General features: G+C 38.4%; 1 protein-coding gene across 2 annotated transcripts in view; it reads right to left on the bottom strand.

Annotated features, from left to right (window-relative positions):
* Positions 1-19,572, bottom strand: part of CUL4A (cullin 4A) — an 87,178-nt gene that overhangs the window by 30,233 nt on the left and 37,373 nt on the right. For both annotated transcript variants that reach the window (XM_075061467.1, XM_075061468.1), the window contains 6 exons: positions 17,860-17,949; positions 16,918-17,000; positions 14,785-14,852; positions 5,181-5,299; positions 2,622-2,814; positions 1,025-1,129 (listed from right to left, as the gene is read on the bottom strand). In XM_075061467.1, the coding sequence (XP_074917568.1) occupies positions 1,025-1,129; positions 2,622-2,814; positions 5,181-5,299; positions 14,785-14,852; positions 16,918-17,000; positions 17,860-17,949 (658 nt within the window). The remainder of the gene's footprint in view (positions 1-1,024; positions 1,130-2,621; positions 2,815-5,180; positions 5,300-14,784; positions 14,853-16,917; positions 17,001-17,859; positions 17,950-19,572) is intronic.

Raw genomic sequence — 19,572 nt, forward strand, 5'->3', positions numbered from 1 at the left:
CCAGAAACTTGAGTACTCAGCAACACGTGCCCTTAATGTCCTGCTATGACCTATGTATTTATAAATTAATATTTTGATCTAGCCTTTTAGTTCATTTTAAAACTTTAAAATTATACATATACATATATTAAAAGAAAGATAAACAAAAAATGTAGTTTCAGTTTCATATTTAGCATATCAAATTAAGAAAGATTAATCTCTTAGCCTCAAAAATATGTACCTCCATCACCTCTGCCAGGATTTTCTTTGGCTTTGACAAACAAAAATCAGTCTGCACACAGTTCTATTTTATGGTGAACATCTGCTGTCTGGATTGCTATATGATGGTAATTCTGGAAAATAGCTCCATAGCAAGAGCAAAGAGGGGTAAAAAGAGGGCAGCCCTGCCTACGTCCCCCATATAGAGGGCACAATATTAGAAACTGCAACTATTTGGACATAAAAAGCTTTTTCTCTCTAGTTCAGAAATTTAGGATTTAGCCCATCTCCCCCCCCCTCCCCCCCACCCCCAAAACAGCCAGCATGTCGTTCAATTAGAGTTGGTGATATGCTTTTCCTGCTGTTCATTTTAGCAGAAATGTTCAGCTAAAATGCTTATCTTTTTAATTATTTGCTACAGAGTCATTTTTGGAAAGTGCACTGCAGTAAGCTGTCGAACATTACAGTGACATACTCTCTTCTCTCTATTGTGACCCATTCCATTTGCATCCTTATGTAAGGGAGGGATTGGGGATGAAAAGGATGAGCCACTGTTCTTTGGGCTCCCACATACTCTATCTGGGAGGACAGTGGAGGGAAACCATCAAGAGAGGAAAAATGCTATCTGCTTCCTGGTCAGAGGCCACATTTTATCTGTGGTCTTTGTGCAGACCTCCCACTAACATCAGTCTCTAATTTTGTAGTCCCAGTTTATAGACTCTTAAACACATAACAAGTTTGTCACTGCTGCACTAAATCAATTAACAATTCGAGCAGTAGCAATGAAGATCATCCTTTAATCATATCAATTTTAAACCCTTCTTACCATGAATGAATCTGAATATTATCATGATTTTGTCAAGAATCCTTTCCAGCTCTTCATCTGTTGCTTCTTTATTTCCAGCTCTTAACTTTGAATCCACGTGTTTTGCTACAAATAAATAAAAAAATTGAGCTTAAAAAAAAAAATTCCTCTAAAATTACTGTGATGTTTCCACTTCTAATATTACTAGATATTAAAACATTGGTGAAATGCCAAATGTTCTGTTTTGTAATCAATTTTCCCTCCACCAAAGTCAGTGGAATTATATTCAAGTATTACATTATTAGTGGAAAAATTTATGCCACAAAGGAACTGACCAAGATAAAGATTAATATAACAAATTAGTTTTAAAATTAATATACTAAAACACAAGAATCTTCATGTTATGTTCACTACAAGAACATTACTTGTTGATAGACAATGTTTTGGAATTATGCAATGCATATGAATGTATTATATGAGAAACAAAAATAAACAACACAAAGACAACTGTTTTTGCAGACCTTTACCGTGCCCTCTGGCTCTCACCAAAACTTAAACAGAAGTGATGCTTTCAAGTTAGTAGCTTGATAATGGTAGAAAAAAACATAATTACGCCATGAATTTTAATTTAAGGTATAGAAAGCCATATGAATACCACTACTCTGGGTCTTGCTAGGTTACGTGTCAGTGGGATGAGAAGGAAGCCATTGCAACAGCTGAGGATACAGTACCCACAAGTGGCAATAAGCCCGTATCACTGCTTTGCACATGTCAAATAGTATTCAGTCACCTTTCCTATGTAAGGGTATTTTTCAGAAAGCCATTTTTCAGATTAGCAGGCAAAAGCAAAAGAATATGGTATAGACAGAAACTAGGGGGCAGCTAATGTAAATTGCAGTAGCTCCACTGACTTCAAAGTCAGAGCTACGACAATTTACACCACCTATGGATCTGTCCCCATACTACTTATTCAGAAACACTTTAAAATACTTTGTCTAATGTACACTAACTGATTAAGCTTCCTTTTCCTGACTTCTCAGGTCCTGAACAATTTTCTTCTTTACAACTCAGTCTTCCTGTAGCTGAATGCTTTTAAAATTGGTGTTCTCCTGAGTTTAGCTCAGGGGAAAAACAACCAGACAACCAAAAAAAACCCACTACTACTTCCTTCTTAGGCACATTTATCTTAGCAATGACTGTCAGACTGTATGGGAAACTGAGGTTTAACACCAGTATAAGCCTCATCCACAAGATATAGCTAAATTTCTTTTTCTAAAAGCTACTCTTCCCCCTTAGCAACTTACTTTGCTTTAGGAAATTAGCCACATGGGTTTCTAAGCAACTGTGAGCATCAGTCACAGTGTAAGCAAGTAGGGTTGCAGCAATAGCAGGAGTTAACATGCTCCTTCACGTGACTGAGCACACACCTGACATAAACACATCCAGACTTTTACCGGATCCCATGACATATCCAGACTAATTTTTGCCTGGTATCCCAAAAGCAATTCTTCCAGTGAGCTATGCATTGCATTGCAATTATACTAGCATACTCAGTATGCTTTATATTATCACGCTTTCTATAGGTTTTAGAAATATTTTACAGAAAAATATTTTGTACCTATCAATTCTGCAGGCTTATTTGGTCTCTTGTTGATAAATGTTTCAAAGGATTCCTTCATCAAGTTTATAAATTTCTCATTTTTCTGAAAGCACGCTTCTATGATATGGTCCACTTTATCCTTAAAATCTAGTAGCTCTTGCACCATATCCTTGTCCTTTTCAGGATTAACCACTATTGTTGTCCCAAAGTTCTGTAAAAACAAACACTTTTGATAATCAAATACTTCATTGCTACCTATCTCCCCCCACAGACACATACACCTTATGAAATTTAGCAATTGGAAAAATTTATCATAGAGGTGCTTAATAATAATTGAAATCTTAAAGCTATTAAAAATGATGAGATGCACTGAAATTTAAACACAAAACCAAAAATATCCAAAACACACATTAATGGATTTCAAACAGCAATGTTTAAGAGATCACTTACATTTAAAAAAGAAACTAAAACAAAAATTACGTATTAGACAAGATTGTACATACACAAGTTTACAGTTAAATATATGATTTACGTAAAAAAGGATGTGGAAAAGTGTAGCAAGAATGTTCAATGTAATGAAAAACTTTGCATGACTTTTTTTTTAAACCCACTGAACTGTTTATTTGCAGAAATAATTGGATATGATTTAGCTGCTTCTGGTCACTCTAAAATTCTAATGTCAACAAGGGCTACAAAAGTGGAAAAACAGAGCTGCCATTGGGTTGGGGTGGGGGTTGGGAGGGAAGGTATTGACTCGTAAGGACAAAATTCTTGCTTTATCATTTTTTATTTTTATCTTGTTTCTACTTGTGCCCAGCTCTCCAGTGGAATTATAATACTATTTGTCTACTGAATCAAACAGTCTACATAACAGTGTCTGATTGACCTGCTATTTAAGATGGCTTAAGAATGTTATTATCTGCTATTTGTCATAAGCAGAGTGACCAGATTTCCAAAGTGAAAAACTGGGACAACCGCACAGATGCAGCAGGATGACAGATCCATATTTTAACATTCGCTTCTACCTTAGCCACTCTAACAGCTGAAAAACCAAAAAAGGCAAGACAACTCAGACCTCCCTCTTAACATTTAACTAACCATAGCAATAATTCATAGATATGATACTTGATACACTGCCTTGATCGTGCCTGAATCCAACCCCTGGTTCCCAATGTCCACATACCCCACATCTCTAGGTATTCACATGGCCCCCATTACTGTAGTATCTGAGCAATTTACAATCTTTAGTGTACTTATCCGCACAACACCCTGAGTGGCAGAGAAGTACCATCGCCATTTTATAGATGGGGACCTGAGGCACAGAGAGACTAAGTGACTTACCCAAGGTCACAGAGAGAGAGAGTCTGTGGCAGAGCAGAGATTTGGTCCCAGGTACCTTAATTTGCCCTATACACTCTCTCATATCCCCAGGACTCACCCTCTCCAAAGCTGTCAAACCTTCCCTGTGACTTGACCCCTCTCCCATCTATTCACCAACACTTGACCAGTTTCCTGCTGGTGTTCGTGGCTCCCTGGACTCCACCTCCAGGAGTCCTCAAAACTGGGAAATGTACAAGTTAATTAAAACCTGACCAGAAAGGGGAGTCTAGTCCTAAAATCTGGACTGTATCAACTTTTCAGGGGCATCAGGTCATCCTAGTCACATGGGATTTTCTCTCACTATCCCTTGGAGTACACAGTATCAAATACCCATCAGTCTGTCTCCTATCTCAGAAGCGATAGTTGAGTGGTTACAACCAATGATCTGACTAGCATTTGGGAAACCAAAGGTATAATGTTTCGAACATGCCTTCCATAATACTACCTCACAATGCAAGACACATGATTCCAAGAGTTGCACTGAAATGTTTTCTTATTATACAGTCAGACCCAGCTTAAGGTTACAATTTGAAAGAGTCTCCGCTAGACTGCAAATTCTTCAGGATGAGTAAACCGTTGTATGTTTGTACAATGTCTAGCACAATGGAGATGAGACCTCTAAGTGCCACCAGAATACATTCTTGAGAAAATTCTTTTCACTTTCAAAATAACAATTTAAAAAACCTTTAGCCTGTTAACTGCTAACTGTTAACAAGCAGCAATTATTTATAGCATAACAAAACTGCAGTGCTGATGCAAGTATCAGCCGAGATCTGATGTTCCAGTAGTTTCAAAGGAGAGTGAGTAGAGTGTCAGGAGGAACTGAGAACTATTTATTTTGAACCAAATAGCCAACTTTCCAGCCCAACATTTTCTCAAATCATATGAAATTCTGATTTTAAAAAACCTGTTTGTACTGTTCAGTCCTGTAAAATAAACTGTTCCTAAATATGATTTTAAATCAAAATGTGTATGCACTGTGGTTTCTCATCACGTGAGCTTTCAGAATATTGCTGAACAAAATCGGTGCATTAACAAAACAAATAAAAAACCTACATACCTGCTTAAAATATAATTTTCATGAACACAGTTGAGTGTTTTATTGGTTCTCATTACTTGTTTTTAAAAGCCAAGCAGTCACTCCACTGTGGACAGCATAAATATGAGGACAGTAAGATGCAATGAAGTTTGAAATACCTTGATGTATTCACTCCAGTTTTGCAACAGGATCTGTTGCCCACCTTTTACCCGGCTGAACAGCTGGTATGTCTGGGTGAGATCTGATATTCTGTTTTCATCAAGCAGATTATCAAGTCCTAAAATAAGAATAAACCAACTTTAATGTAGTGATAGAAATGCAGTTAAAGATAGACTAGAGGGTAAGTGAGCTCTATGAAATAATCAATACAATTATAACATTATGGCAGCTACAATTTATTTTGTAAAGAAGAGTTATGCTCAGTACTGACAAGTGTCTATGGACTAGATCCACAAAGGGATTTAGGCACCCAATTGCCATTTTAGACAGCAAAGTCCAAAATCTAGATCCTTGGAATACCCCATTCAGTTGCCACCTAATCCTGCACACATCTAAATGCCCTAGGTGCCTATGTTTCCACCGATAAAGTCCCCATAGGACCTACATTTCTGCTGATAGACGTCAACACAGCTAAGTCCTGTTGCCCAGAACTAGCTCACACCTAAATCCCAGCACAATTAATAATATAGGAATTCCCCTGCCTATCTCACCTGTGAGGTCCAACATTGCAGGGTAAGAGAGGTGCCCTCCTTATGCCCTATAGCCCAGTGGGTAAAGCACTCAGCCAGGATGAAAGACACCAGGGTTCAAAACTCTACTTTATCTGATTTGGAGCAGGGACTTGAACGCTGGTCTCCCACTTCCCAGGCGAGTGTCCCGATCACTGACGTAAGGGGTATTGGGTGGGTGGGGGTAGTAGCCCATAGGGCTAGCTTGCCACTATTATAATCACTGTCTTGCCAGCAATATGTTTCTGCCTTTATTATATTCAGCAGTAATGCAAGGAACCTAATAGGAAGGGAGGCTGGAACAATTTGTATAGTGGAGGTGCTGAGAGTTATTGAACCTACTGTAAACCCTATATATAATGGAAACCATTTCAAGCCAGGGGATGCAGCAGCACTCCCAGCACCCTGAATTCAGAACCTTTGCCTACAGGCCTGTATCCTGTAAGACACAGCAGTGAGCATAACTGGCATAAATAAGGCTTGAGGCCTATGAACTCTGGCATAGATAAAAGGCCCAATGGAAAATCCCAAATATAGGGGAGCTGAAAATAGACTGTTTAAGGGGAATTTTCAACCACAGGAACATGGGTCCAACCACAAGAATGTCATAGAGACAAACCGATGCACATAGCAATAACAAAAGGTAAATTAGCTACATCTGCAGATACCTAACTACAAGAGGCTCATGGCAACAAATTGATGTATATGATAGTAAGTTGAGATCATTAATATACTAATATAGGAGAAAGACAATCCAACATTAGTAAGGTAAGGAAATACAAATAAGGAACAGGGGAGAAACCCCTACTGAATATGCACCAGACATAATGGCATCCGCATAAAATATTACAAAAGTTGCATCCCAGCCTATAGGTAGCAGAAGGAAGATGTAGCTTTTGGGACGTGTCAGAATGACGGCTGCTGGTGATGATGGGGAAGGTGATGGTGAAATTCTTAAGTAATAAATGCAATACATATATAACCTATAGCTCAGGCTACAGGGTCTCTCTCTCTCTCCTGTTCAAGCTGTTTTACTTCATATAATTAAATATTCATCACTGGAGCAGGATCTGGTCCGAGAAGTGAATACAGCTGGAACACGTGGTAATAGCGACCATCATATAATTAAATTTAACATCCCCGTAGCAGGGAAAAACACCACAGCTGCCCAACACAAAAGCATTTAATTTCAGAAAGGAGAAATACACAAAAATGAGGAACAGTACAGTGTCAAAAGTGAAATCCCTGCAAGGTGCATGGAAACTTTTTAAAGACACCATAACAGACACAACATAAAAGTATGCCTCAAGTTAAACAACATAGTAAGAGAATCAAAAAGGTGCCACCTTGACTAAACAACAAAGTACAAAAAGCAGTGAGACACAAAAAGGATCCTTTGAAAAGTGGAAGTTAAATCCCAGCGAGGAAAATAGAAAAAAAGAGCATAAACTCTGGTAAATGAAGTGTAAAAATACAATTAGGAAGGCCCAAAAAGAATTTAAAGAACACCTAGCCAAAGACTCAAAAAGTATTAGCAAACATTTTTTGAAGTACATCAGAAGCAGGAAGCCTGCTAACCAATCAGTAGGGCCACGGAATAATTGAGATACTAAAGGAGCACACAAGGACAATAAGGCCAATGCGGAGAAACTAAATGAATTCTTTGCATCAGTCTTAAGAGGATGTGAGGGAAATTTCCAAACCTGAACCATTCTGGAACTGCCCCAGATTGATGTGTCAGGTTTTGAAAGAAATTGATAAACTAAACTGTAATAAATCACCAGGACCAGATGGTATTCACCCAAGATGTCTCAAGGAACTCAAATGTGAAATTGCAGAATTACTAACTGTAGTTTGTAACCTATCATTTAAATCAGCTTCTGCACCAAACAATTGGAGAGTAGCTAATGTGACGCTAATTTTTAAAAAGGGCTCCACAGGCGATCCCAGCAATTACAGGCTGGACTTCAGTGCCAGACAAGCTGGTTGAAACTATAGTAAAGAACAAAATTGTCAGACAAAGAGATGAACATAATTTTTTGGGGAAGAGTCAACATGGTTTTTGTTAAGTGAAATCATGCCTCACCAATCTACTAGAATTCTTTGAAGGCGTCAGCAAGCATGTGGACACGGGGGATCCAGTAGATATAATGTACTTAGAATTTCAGAAAGTCTTTGATAAGGTCCCTCACCAAAGGCTCTTAAGCAAAGTAAGCTGTCATGGGATAAGAGGGAAGGTCCTCTCATGGACTTGTAACTAGTTAAAAGATAGGAAACAAAGGGTAGGAATAAATGGTCAGTTTTCAGAATGGAGAGAGGTAAATAGTACTGTACCCCCAAGGATCTGTTCAACATATTCATAAATGAGCTGGAAAAAAGGGCTAAATAGTTAGGTGGCAAAATTTGCAGATGATATGGAACTACTCAAGATAGTTAAGTCCCAAGAAGACTGCAAAGAGCTACAAAAGGATCTGTTGCCTCTGGGTGACTGGGCAACAAAATGGCAGATGAAACTCAATGCTGATAAATGTGAAATAATGCACATTGGAAAACATAATCCCACTACACACATAAAATGGAGTCTAAATTAGCTTTTTCCACTTAAGAAAAGTCTTGGAGTCATTGCAGATAGTTCTCTGAAAACATCCACTCAATGTGCAGCAGCAGTCAAAAAAGCGAACACAGTGTTGGAAATCATTAAGAAAGGGATAGAAAATAAGAGAAAATATCATATTTCCTCTATATAAATCCATGATATGTCAACACCTTGAATACTGTGTGCAGACGTGACCGCCCTATCTCAAAAAAGATATACTGGAATTGGAAAATGTTCAGAAAAAGGGCAACAAAAATGAGTAGGGATAATAGAATGGCTTTTATACGGAGGAGGGATTAATAAGACTGGGACTTTTCATCGTGGAGAAGAGATGACTAAAGGGGCATATGATAGAGGTCTATAAAATCATCATGACTGGTGTGGAGAAAGCAAATAAAGAACTGTTACTTACTCCTTCTCATAACACAAGAACTGGGGGTCACCAAATGAAATTAATAGGCAGCAGGTTTAAAACAAACAAAAGGAAGTATTTTTCTACACAACGCACAGTCAACCTGTGGAACTCCTTGCCAGAGGATGTTGTGAAGTCCAACACTATAATAGGGTTCAAAAAAAGAACTAGATAAGTTCACGGAGGATAGGTCCATCAATGGTTATTAGCCAGGATGGGCAGGGATGGTGTCCCTCGCCTCTGTTTGCCAAAAGCTAGGAATCAGCGACAGGGGATGAATCACTTGATGATTACCTGTTCTGATCATTCCATCTGGGACACCTGGCATTGGCCACTGTTGAAAGACAGGATGCTGGGGGGCTAGATGGACCTTTGGTCTGACCGAGGATGGCCGTTCTTATGTACCTTGGAAGTGGAAGGTCCTGGCGCAGTTGGTACTGATGGGGTCTGCCAAGTCAGAGAATGCCACTTCTTGGCTGAGAAGGGGAGTTCAGAGCCTGCTTTTTAGTCACCTTCTTGGCAGAGTACTTTTTTGCCAGAGTGGGTGGAGAGGAACCTCTGTCAGATGCTGCCATAGAATACCATTGTTGGGGAGGGGAACGCAGAGGCCTCTTCATCATGAGGCACTTCCAAATGCAGGTTTCTCACCTTCCTGGCCTGGCCTTTCAACTTGTGGCAATCTGAGCACTTCTGCAAGATGTGTGTGTATCGCCAAGCAGCAGCCACACTATGAATGCCCGTCAGAGACCAGTACAGAGTCTGCAAGTAAGGAAGCATTTAAAACCTGGGAAGCTGGGCATGCCCCTCAGAGAAGGGTTTTCTCCCATGAGGGAGGGTAACAATGCTATTCTAAGGGGTGACTAACAACTGAAATTTAATTTCCTAATATAAGACAAAAAAAATTTTTTTTTTATAGAAAGAAAAGGTAAACCGTGAAAGGGAAGTAAGTATTAAACTAGCTAACAACTAGCTCTTAACTAAACAACTAGAAATCTAAGTTAGACTAAAGAAGCTAAAGTACCGAGGCATGGCTAAGTGCTTTGTATGAAACCGAGGGCAGAGAAGAGACTGAGTGGGGTTGGTCGCACAGTACTATAACTGCCTAAGACAGCGTGAGACGGGGGCAACGCATGTACGACCCAACCAAGCACTGCTACTACAAATCTCCCATTACTTGCACCAAGACACTCCTCAAAGAACATTTAGTTATTTTACACAAAGTGGAACAGCTTCAACAGGAAATACTGGGCTAAGCCCACCATAGAATTCTCCAGAGCCCTATGGTTAGGATACTCTCCTAAGATATGGAAGACCAGGGTTCAAATCTCTATTCCAAATAAGGCAGAGTGTGGGTTTGAACCCAGGTCTCTCATATCTTAGGTGAGTGCTCTAATCAGTACATTATGGAACCTAATGAGGGCACCCTACCACCTCATTTTTTTTGCACGAAAGATCAGCCCTAATTCCAGGAGAGGATACATGTCTGTGAATTCCAAGTGGAGAGAGGTGCCTAAGTCTCTCTGGATTGGGGCTTAGGCTACTGCTCTGTTCCTGACTAGCTTAGGTGGCTCCTTGATAAGAATTCTGGCTTTTGGGAACTCCGTTCTTAAGTAACTAATTCTCCCTGTGCATTGTATATGGAGCCTAGGTACCTAACTTTAAAGTGCCCTGCCACTTATGGGAACCAACAGCCTCAAGTCAGGTATTTCCAAGCTGAGCCTAAGTCCCCTTATGGATCTAGGACTGTATTTAAGCAGTTTGTGGTACAATATTTTTGAAAGAAACAAACTATTTGAACTGAAGGATTTACATTTTCCTACCAGCTGCTGCCTACTAAGAGCTTGCTGTAAAGTAATAATATCACCTAGCTTTAATATAGCACTTTTCATTGGGAGATCTCACACAACTAACAGGAGCTCAGTAAGTAAACTAAAAAATCTGCCCCAGCTCTAGAGCAGTAAAAATATATATCCTGTGAGAATTTCTTTTGGGGTGCTGTGGTGATTAATGTTTCCTGTGTTAAGTATCAGCATAAACTCTGTGTTAAATAGTATCAACACAAAATTACCACAAATTCTTTCCACGCTCAACTTTTGCCTTTACTAATGCAACCTCTCTCATATGAGAACAGAATTCATGTCATCAATTTAGTTGATGTTATACTCAGATTTTGGGTCATGTTCTAACATATTACACATACACTTCTATTTATGAATTTTGAAATTTAATTGGATGACTGGTAATGACTCTAAATAGTGCTGAATTATCTCATGTTCAGATCAATTCCTGAAAACCCAAATCATCCAGTTCTTACCAGCACTGTCATTTTGTGCTGTAACTAAGTCTACTTTTACAAAGGCCAGGAACTTATTCTACTTTTATAAACAAACAAGAGAAGCAATTCAAGGATGATGCTGGATAAGAAAATGCAAATAAAACTGCTTGCTCAGTCTTTAGTTATTGCAGCAACATACACCATAAAAACACCTAAAATAGATAAATTACAGTGTCTTGAAAATATATAGTAGGTTTTCTACTGGTGAGCAGTGGGCGATGAAGAAAATTATACTCCACTGCATCAGAAGGTAGCCTCCTATTAAGTCAGAGATAGCGGCAACTAAACAGTACAGGGAAGTCTCACATCCATCTATTTGTTTTTTTCAGCACATGAACAACCAATTTCATCTTGTAGTGCTCTCTTCTTCAATATTTGTCAGTTAAAAGGAAAGTCAAAGATGGTGACAACCTCCCCTGCTCCCTCAAACCAATATAGTAATACTTCTCTTTTTCTTTCCATCTCATGTGCTTGGACCAATCACACAACTTCTACTATATCACACATTTGATAGGCAAGGAAAATATATGTGAAATTACTCTGTAACGGGAAGGCTGCACCGAACTTCTTGAAAATACTGCCATACCCTTTGAATGCCTTATTACACTCACAAGACAAAAACTCAACAGCTGGTCAGCGGCAGCTGTACTAATACAATAAAAGTTTCTTATACATACTCAAAGCATTTTTAAGCTTTTATTTTCCTGTATCAAACTGATTATACCACATGCCTTCTCCTAAGGAACAAAACCTACAAAAGGTAGCGTCTTCTTCTATTTGCATGGCACACTTGGATGTCAAGTGGATTATCATGTGCCACTAGATCAAACGAATGGAAAAAAGTTATGCAAATCGACAGGTGTTAGACTTACTCACATTTAATTTTTTTAAGTGCAGATACAGAATGTGAAAGCTGAACTAGTTTAAATCTACAGATAGCACAATCTCAAAATGTAAATATGAAAACCTATTATGAAAGTTGCACATACACCTCTACCTCGATAGAATGCTGTCCTCGGGAGCCAAAAAAATCTTACCACATTATAGGTGAAACCGTGTTATATCGAGCTTGCTTTGATCCACTGAAGTGCACAGCCCCGCCACCCCGGAGCACTGCTTTACCGTGTTATATCCAATTTCGTGTTATATCGGGTCGCGTTATATCGAGGTAGAGGTGTAGATATTAATTGTCCATAACTATATGAAGATATATTATAAACTAAGAAAGAATTCATAATTAAAACAAGACCACATACTATTTCTTACTCAGATGTCGGCTACATAAAAATGTCACTGTGAAAAACTTTTAAAATAACAACACTGACAAATGACATCAATTCCACTGATAGTTAATTCTCTTGTTGATATACATCTAAACCCCTCTATTTCAAAATAAGTTTAAGACGGAATAAAACAGCTAAAATAAAACGAAGCACATAAGTGAAGGCCAAAGATTGCACAAGTATATTTATATATTTAAACTAGGGACAAAGAAAAAGGAAGAAAAGTAGTAAGATATCTAATTCATCACACAAACATTACGATGGTTTGGCGGTTGCACAGCAAGCCACCTTGATAGACTCACACACTGATGGAGATTAGAAAACAGTAGAGAATTGAGTGTGGGATATTAAAGCCAGTTTAGGACTTAAAAAAAAATTAAAAAAAATAGAAGTTTGGTGCTAGAAGCCCTCTCAACAGAGAGCAAGATAGATACAGTAAGAAGTAGGTTCTGGAAGAGATGGCAGCTGGTCAGTTACAGGCAGCTTGACAGCAAATAACAGAGCTGGGCTATTTTTTTTCTGTTACTAGAACTATTTATGAATTCAGGTTGAATTTTGGTCCACAGAATGGAAAAATGTCAAAACAGTTTGTTTTGCCCATTTTGAAATTAAACATTTTGACTTTTCATTCAAAAATAGCATTTCATTTGGAAATTTTGCTATTTAAAACAAAAAGGAGAACAAAAATATGGATGAAAAATATCTGAAATAGAACACTGAGAAAAAAGTGTTTTGGATTGAACTAATAATTTTGTTTCACCCAAATCAAATATTTTTCTTTTTTTGTTTCAGCAAGGAAAAAAATAAAAAAGAAAAGCATTAGTTTTGCTTCAAACCAAATAATTTTTTTTCCTGAATATTTTGGTCATCCTCGAACCAAAAAAATCAATTATTCACTCATCTCTAGTCAGTAATACTCATAGGTCCTGAGAGTAAGTTACTGAAATGTGAGACAGTTAGCGAAAGAAGTAGACTGGTAAAGTAGACCAAATCAGATAATCTTCCATCTGATCAGGCAGACAACTAAAAGAAGCCAACGCCAGAAGTTTTGAGAAAAATATCTAAGTATTTTAAGGAAAATAAAGGAAGAATAAGTGGTGGGGAGGGGACATTTTCTGCAACATGAAGAAAACAAAGAGGGGTGAGGCTAAGTTACCAGAACACACAGAACCTAAAGCTCACCCAGAGCTAAGAACAGAAAAGATATTTTATATCAAAACATATACAAGATCAGGAAACATCAATGAAGCTTAAAAATCCAGTAAAAGAAGAAGATTGACTGTTCCTGTTAATTTTTAAAAAACCAAGAGGATATCAGAGGCACTGATCACTCAACAAACACTTCTGAAGAAGACTAAGACAAATCTGAGATTTCCAGAGACACACCAAAGGAAGCAAAGAGAGAATATATATTGTACAGGTCTCTCACAACTTATGTGCATTTAACATGCGCGATTTCAGCTTTACGCTGAAAAGTCTGGAGTCCGGGAGGGGGCGTGGCCTCAAGTAGAAGAGGCATGGCCTCAAGATTTAAAGGTCCTGGGGCACCAGCTGGGGCTGGGAGTCCCAGGGCCTTTAAATCACCCAGGGGGCTCTCAGCTACAGAGGTGGTTGGTAGCCCCTGGCAAACTAAAGGGCCCGAGGCTCCAGCCACTCTGGAGCTCCGGGCCCTTTAAATGCCAGCCCCAGCCCGGCTGCCAAAGCTGCAGGTGGGATTTAAAGGGCTCCTCTGGGCTCCATGCCACAGCGGGAAGCCTGGTAGAGCCCTTTAAATCCCGCCTGCAGCTCCCGTGGCAGGATGGGGCCATTTAAAGGACTCCGCTGCAGCAGGAAGCCTGGCGGAGCCCTTTAAATCCCGCCTGCAGCTCCGGCAGCGGGAGACCGGGGGTAGGGGCATTTAAAGGGCTCCACCAGGCCCTGCTGTGGCGGGGAGCCCGGTGGAGCCCTTTAAATGCACCCCCCCACCCCGCCAGAGCTGCAGGCGGGATTTAAAGGGCTTGGGGTTTTGACTATACGCGGTTCTCGCTTTACGCAATAACCGCGGAACGGAACCCCCACCAAAGATGCGACAGACCTGTAGTGGCTTAACAAGTAACCTCACTGGGACTTGGCTGTATTTGACTGTACAAAGATTCTTTAACTATATAGTGACAAGCAAACTAGAAGTTAATTCCACCTGTGCTGTGTAATTTATACAGAATTAGTGCAATAATTTAGGTGCTTGTTTTGGAAGTTTATATAATCCTGTGCCATTAGCAGTTTTTATTTTGGAGATGACAAGTGGCACTCTCAATATGTGTGGAAGTCGCTGCTATGGCTCACATTCTAATAGTTGTACAATCTACCATTGTTGCAGAGTATGAGAATCTGTCCTTCACTGTAGGTTACAAGAACTAAGAAAGATATACCTTTTTGCAAAATAGCTGTTAAGTGCTCTCCTAGTAGTTGCTTTTCCACACAAGCAATTAGTAGTTTCCTGTGTAAGGCAAGAAAGAGCACATAAGAAATACTGCACAGTTTAAGGTAATTACTCTCTTATCAGGATGCATGTGTGAATAACTCCCATTATTACATGACAAAATATTGAACATTTACAGTTTATTCTAATTTTGCAGTCTGTATTTTACATAAACAAAAAAATTCTAACAGGAATAAACTCAAGATAAAATACTGCAAAAATATATGCAATTAAGAAATGGAGATTCTAATTAAAATGTTACTTTAAAAAACAAGCTCTTGCTATTATTCATAATACCTTAAAATTAGATATTAAAAATTAGAACAGTTTTAAAGATTCTTATTTACTTTTTATTTTGATAGAAAAAGAGATGGTTCTAAGCTGGAACCTCAAAACCAAACAACCCAGGTTAGTGTGGTTCAAAATTCCAACCCAAATTCTGAACTAAGGTTTCATGGTTATAGAAGCACACTTGTGAGCTGAACTAGAACCCCATATCAGACCACCAAACTCTGGGAGAAGATATTAAACTTGGTTCTGAATTTTGCAATGCAGACTTATCTCTACTTTCCACCTAAAATGCAGCTTACTTACTTACTGCATTTGACTAAGACTGGTCAGGTTCCTTTTCTGGCTTTTATGGATTAGTAAGGTGGTGCAATGTTTCGGTTGAAAATATTGCAGAGCAATATTCTGCAATTTTTCAACAAAAAAATACCCCAAAGCAAAACAAAACACCCAAATCCTGGCTTTACACTAATATATTGTAAGCTGACAAACCACAGAATAACTGTATTGGTCTTAAGTTTTAGAAAATATGTTTTTACAAAACCTAATATATAAGTTTAAATTAATCTGACATTATTCTTGATATGCAGTGTTGCTGTAGTCATGCAGGTCTCAGGATATTAAGACAGTACTATCAGCACTTCACCTACCTTGTCCTCTATTATTTCTAATGTTATTTTTGTGCCTGAAGGATCATATCTATTCCAAGTACAAATCTAATGTTAAATTTTTTATTTTTTTAAATATTCTTGCTGCCCCCTTCACATATCTAGAAGAGTGGTAAACTCTGAGATATGAGGATCACTAAAGGAGACTGACTTCAGATCCCGCAAATGCTGCTTCTTTAAAGGATCAAAGGAAATCAGTAATGATTTATACAAGGCTCTCTCATTTTTCCTTCTCAGAGCTCTCTGGCCCCCAGTGGGCCCAGACTTTCATCCTGAGCCAAGACAGAAGCCAGGACCCACAATAAGTTTCTGCACAGACTAGCCTTGCTAGAATTCCAGGCTACTCTTTATTTGGGCTTCACTTTAAAGCCATGATTGTGCAAATACTTATGCATGTTCTTAAATTCATATATGTGAGTAGTTCCATTGACTTTGATGAGACTAACTGTGGAGTAAATAATATTAATCAACCTGCAAGTAAGTATTTGCAGGATCAGAATCACAGTTAGTATTTTATAATATATCGCAGCTGTCTAAAAAAATATTTTCGTTTGCATTATACATACATTATCTACTGCAATCTATGTTGTAATTTTAAGTAATGAGAAACAACAGATATACTTTAATAAAGTCATCATTGTAACACAGTCAAATGCCAAATATAGCCTAGAACACTGTTAATAAAAGTGGACTGCCATTTTAAATAGAGCTCATGAGTGAGGATACCTAACAGTTTCATTAGGCAAAAAGCACGTTCCCTTCCCTCAGGCAGTTAGAGCTAAATGTCATTATCAGAGCATGAATGGTTAACCTGAACTACTGTTCTGAAAGTCCAAATGATACATTATATAATAACTCAAAAATTTCAAAAACCTCAAACTCATATTGCTAGATCTTTCCAGATGTTTTTCTCTCCCACTTTTTTCTTGTTATTGTGCATTTTAATTTTAATCAAGATATGCAGCCTTTGCAAAACAAAGTTTGTTACAGATAATCTCATTATTACCCTTTTAGATACTATTGAAATAATTCTGCCTTCTTTCGAACCATGGATAATCACATTACTTTATGAATGGATAGCACGCAGGTTTAGCCTACAGTGCAAATGGAAGAAAAATTGTACTCACTGCGTGCTGTGGTCTAAATATGTTATCACTCGATCTCCTTCTTCTTCTAAACGTTTGTTAACGTGGTGAAGATATTCTGGGACCTAGCAAAGGAAAAGAATGCAATGATTTCATTAGTGAACACAAAGGAGTATGACATATGCATAACCTTTTTATCATGACAATTATCTTAACTATACATTAGCAGAGTACTGACAAGATAGGATTATTCCATCCTTAATTTCTTCTCTAATGCTAAGAGAGACGAGTGTGACATGGCAATTTACATCAGTGTCATGTAGACAGTTGCTTTCAGAATATTTGCAGTGAGTCAGTTAACTTTCACAGCTTTCATTTGGGAGAGCCAACACATTTATATTAACTAGGGGACATTTATTTGTTTTACATTTTGGAAAGTGTCTAAATTCGTGGCCAAAACAGGACAGTATCGCTTTAACCCAAAAGAATAGAAAATACAATTGACTTAGTCTATTGAGTAAATAAGCCTTTTTTAAAAACTCAACTGTTTAATTAGGTATTAATCAAAGAAAAAATGGAATGACATTAAAGGACGCACATTACAATTTATTGGGTGAAGTAATGTTGACAATACCCCCGTAGCTCTTACTATTGTGCTCTCCAGCAGCATGATTGTAGATAGCCCAAATTTCACTGAGTTATCTCACTTCTAGTCATGCACTTAAAGCAGTGCTTTTCAACCTTTTTTCATTTGCAGACCCCTAAAAAATTTCAAATGGAAGTGTGGTCCTTTCTGGAAATCTTAGACATCCGTGGACCACTGACTTAAAGATACTTCAAAGCACTGGATTCAATTCTCCCTCTCAGATACACCAATGCAGCTCACACTGCAGTACATGGAGTTTAACGTGTGTACCTCAACACAGAATTGGGCCCCACGGTCTTTAAATTAATTCCCAGTGCTCATTAACACTGTGTATTTACCTCTCTTTCTTGCATTAACCTTTGGCCCTCTGCTGCATATAAACAATTTGTCTCCTCCAAAAACTTTTGTTCAAATGATTCCTTGTAAACCTAGGTAAAAAATGAAATTATTAATTTACTTACTTATTAACCTCATGCTTAAGGCTCGCTTTTTTATTTTTAGTTGTCAAGATGAAAAAAACAAAATATCCCATGACACAAAATTGTCTGTCCTCAAGGAAAGTGCCACTGACACTACTGGATAATGAAGTTCCTGGTTTATTTGTATAATAAGTAAAGAAGGGGATTGGTCCTGCTTTGAGCAAGGGGTTGGACTAGACCCTTCCAACCCTGATCTTCTATGATAAACTGCACTCATGTCTGTATGAATGACCAACTGCAATGGGAGCTTTCCCACACCATATCGTAAGTGTGCTTCAATCAGGGATTCAGTGTCTGATTTGTCTAAATCAATAGGCTTCTGTTTAAAAATCACACAGATAGGCACCAGTAGCCAATATAAAACAATTATGGGACTCCAGTCCAGTTGAGTTTGATCCTCCTGCCAGCATTCTTGCTGCAAATGCAATAGCTCCAAATTAGTGAAATCACAGCAAAGCACTGGTAACTCCTTTTTGGTGAAATGCTTGGACTAATCAGGAACACTGTCTCCAAAATAATCTTCATCCAAGCAATTTGGGGTCTGTCATCTTGCTTTGGCTCACTGAGATAAATGAGGTGCAGATGAACTGGACTATCCTTTCCCTCTTCAATGTCTATTACTGAACTAGAGGGGATTCAAAGAAGAGTAACAGGAATAATCAAGAGCAATGAAACACCGTCATATTAAAAGAAATTGAAAAGCCTGGGACTGTTTACTTTGGAAAGAAGACTAGTAGAGAAAACAGGATAAAAGTATACACAATAATTCATGGCCTGGAAAAGGCAAATCAGGAGCTTTTGTTCTCCCTGCCTCATAACAAGACCTGGGGGCATTCACTGGAATTAAAAAAAGGTGAGAAATTCAAAACCAATGGCAGGAAATTTTTTCATATAATGTGCAATTAAATCGTGGAACTCACTGCCACAGGAAGTTGCTGAAGCTTAACAAGATTTGTATGGATATCAAAAATATCTAGTTATGAAAATGAATGATAAATTTTGTTGAAGTGAAATTAAATGTCATGCATCAGAGTTTAGTTATTATATTGCCTGGGAGATATCAGCACCTGGCTGAAGAGCCACTGGCTGAAGCTAGGCTCAGGCAAGACAGGGCAATGCCAATTGAGAGAAAAGCACTCTGAAAACTTGTTGCCACTGTAACATCAACCCACCATGGAGGGAATCTGCCCTCAGACTGTCAGACTCCTCTCTATAATGTACACTGAAGTTGCCACAGCTGTGAAAAACACCCTCTATATCTACAAGTAGCCAGACAGACCGAAGCCCACTCTGATCAAATTCAGACTTGATCACAGGAATACATTATTTTGTAAGTTTTAAGTTTTACTACTACAAAATGACTACTTACAAATGTTGAGAATGCAGCAGCCCACCAATTCATCATCCCAGCTCCAGTTCTTTACATTGGCTCCCTGTTGAAAAGCGACTCAAATTCTATGTTTCATTCCTTATCTTCAAAACCTTCCAGCAGAACTGGCCCAAACTATATAAAGGGACACCTCCACTTTCTGGGATCATGACCTCATGCAGTCACACTGCTTTGGAACAGTA

The sequence above is a fragment of the Chelonoidis abingdonii genome, chromosome 1, assembly GCF_003597395.2.
Source record: "Chelonoidis abingdonii isolate Lonesome George chromosome 1, CheloAbing_2.0, whole genome shotgun sequence".
In the NCBI taxonomy this organism is placed as follows: domain Eukaryota; kingdom Metazoa; phylum Chordata; order Testudines; family Testudinidae; genus Chelonoidis; species Chelonoidis abingdonii.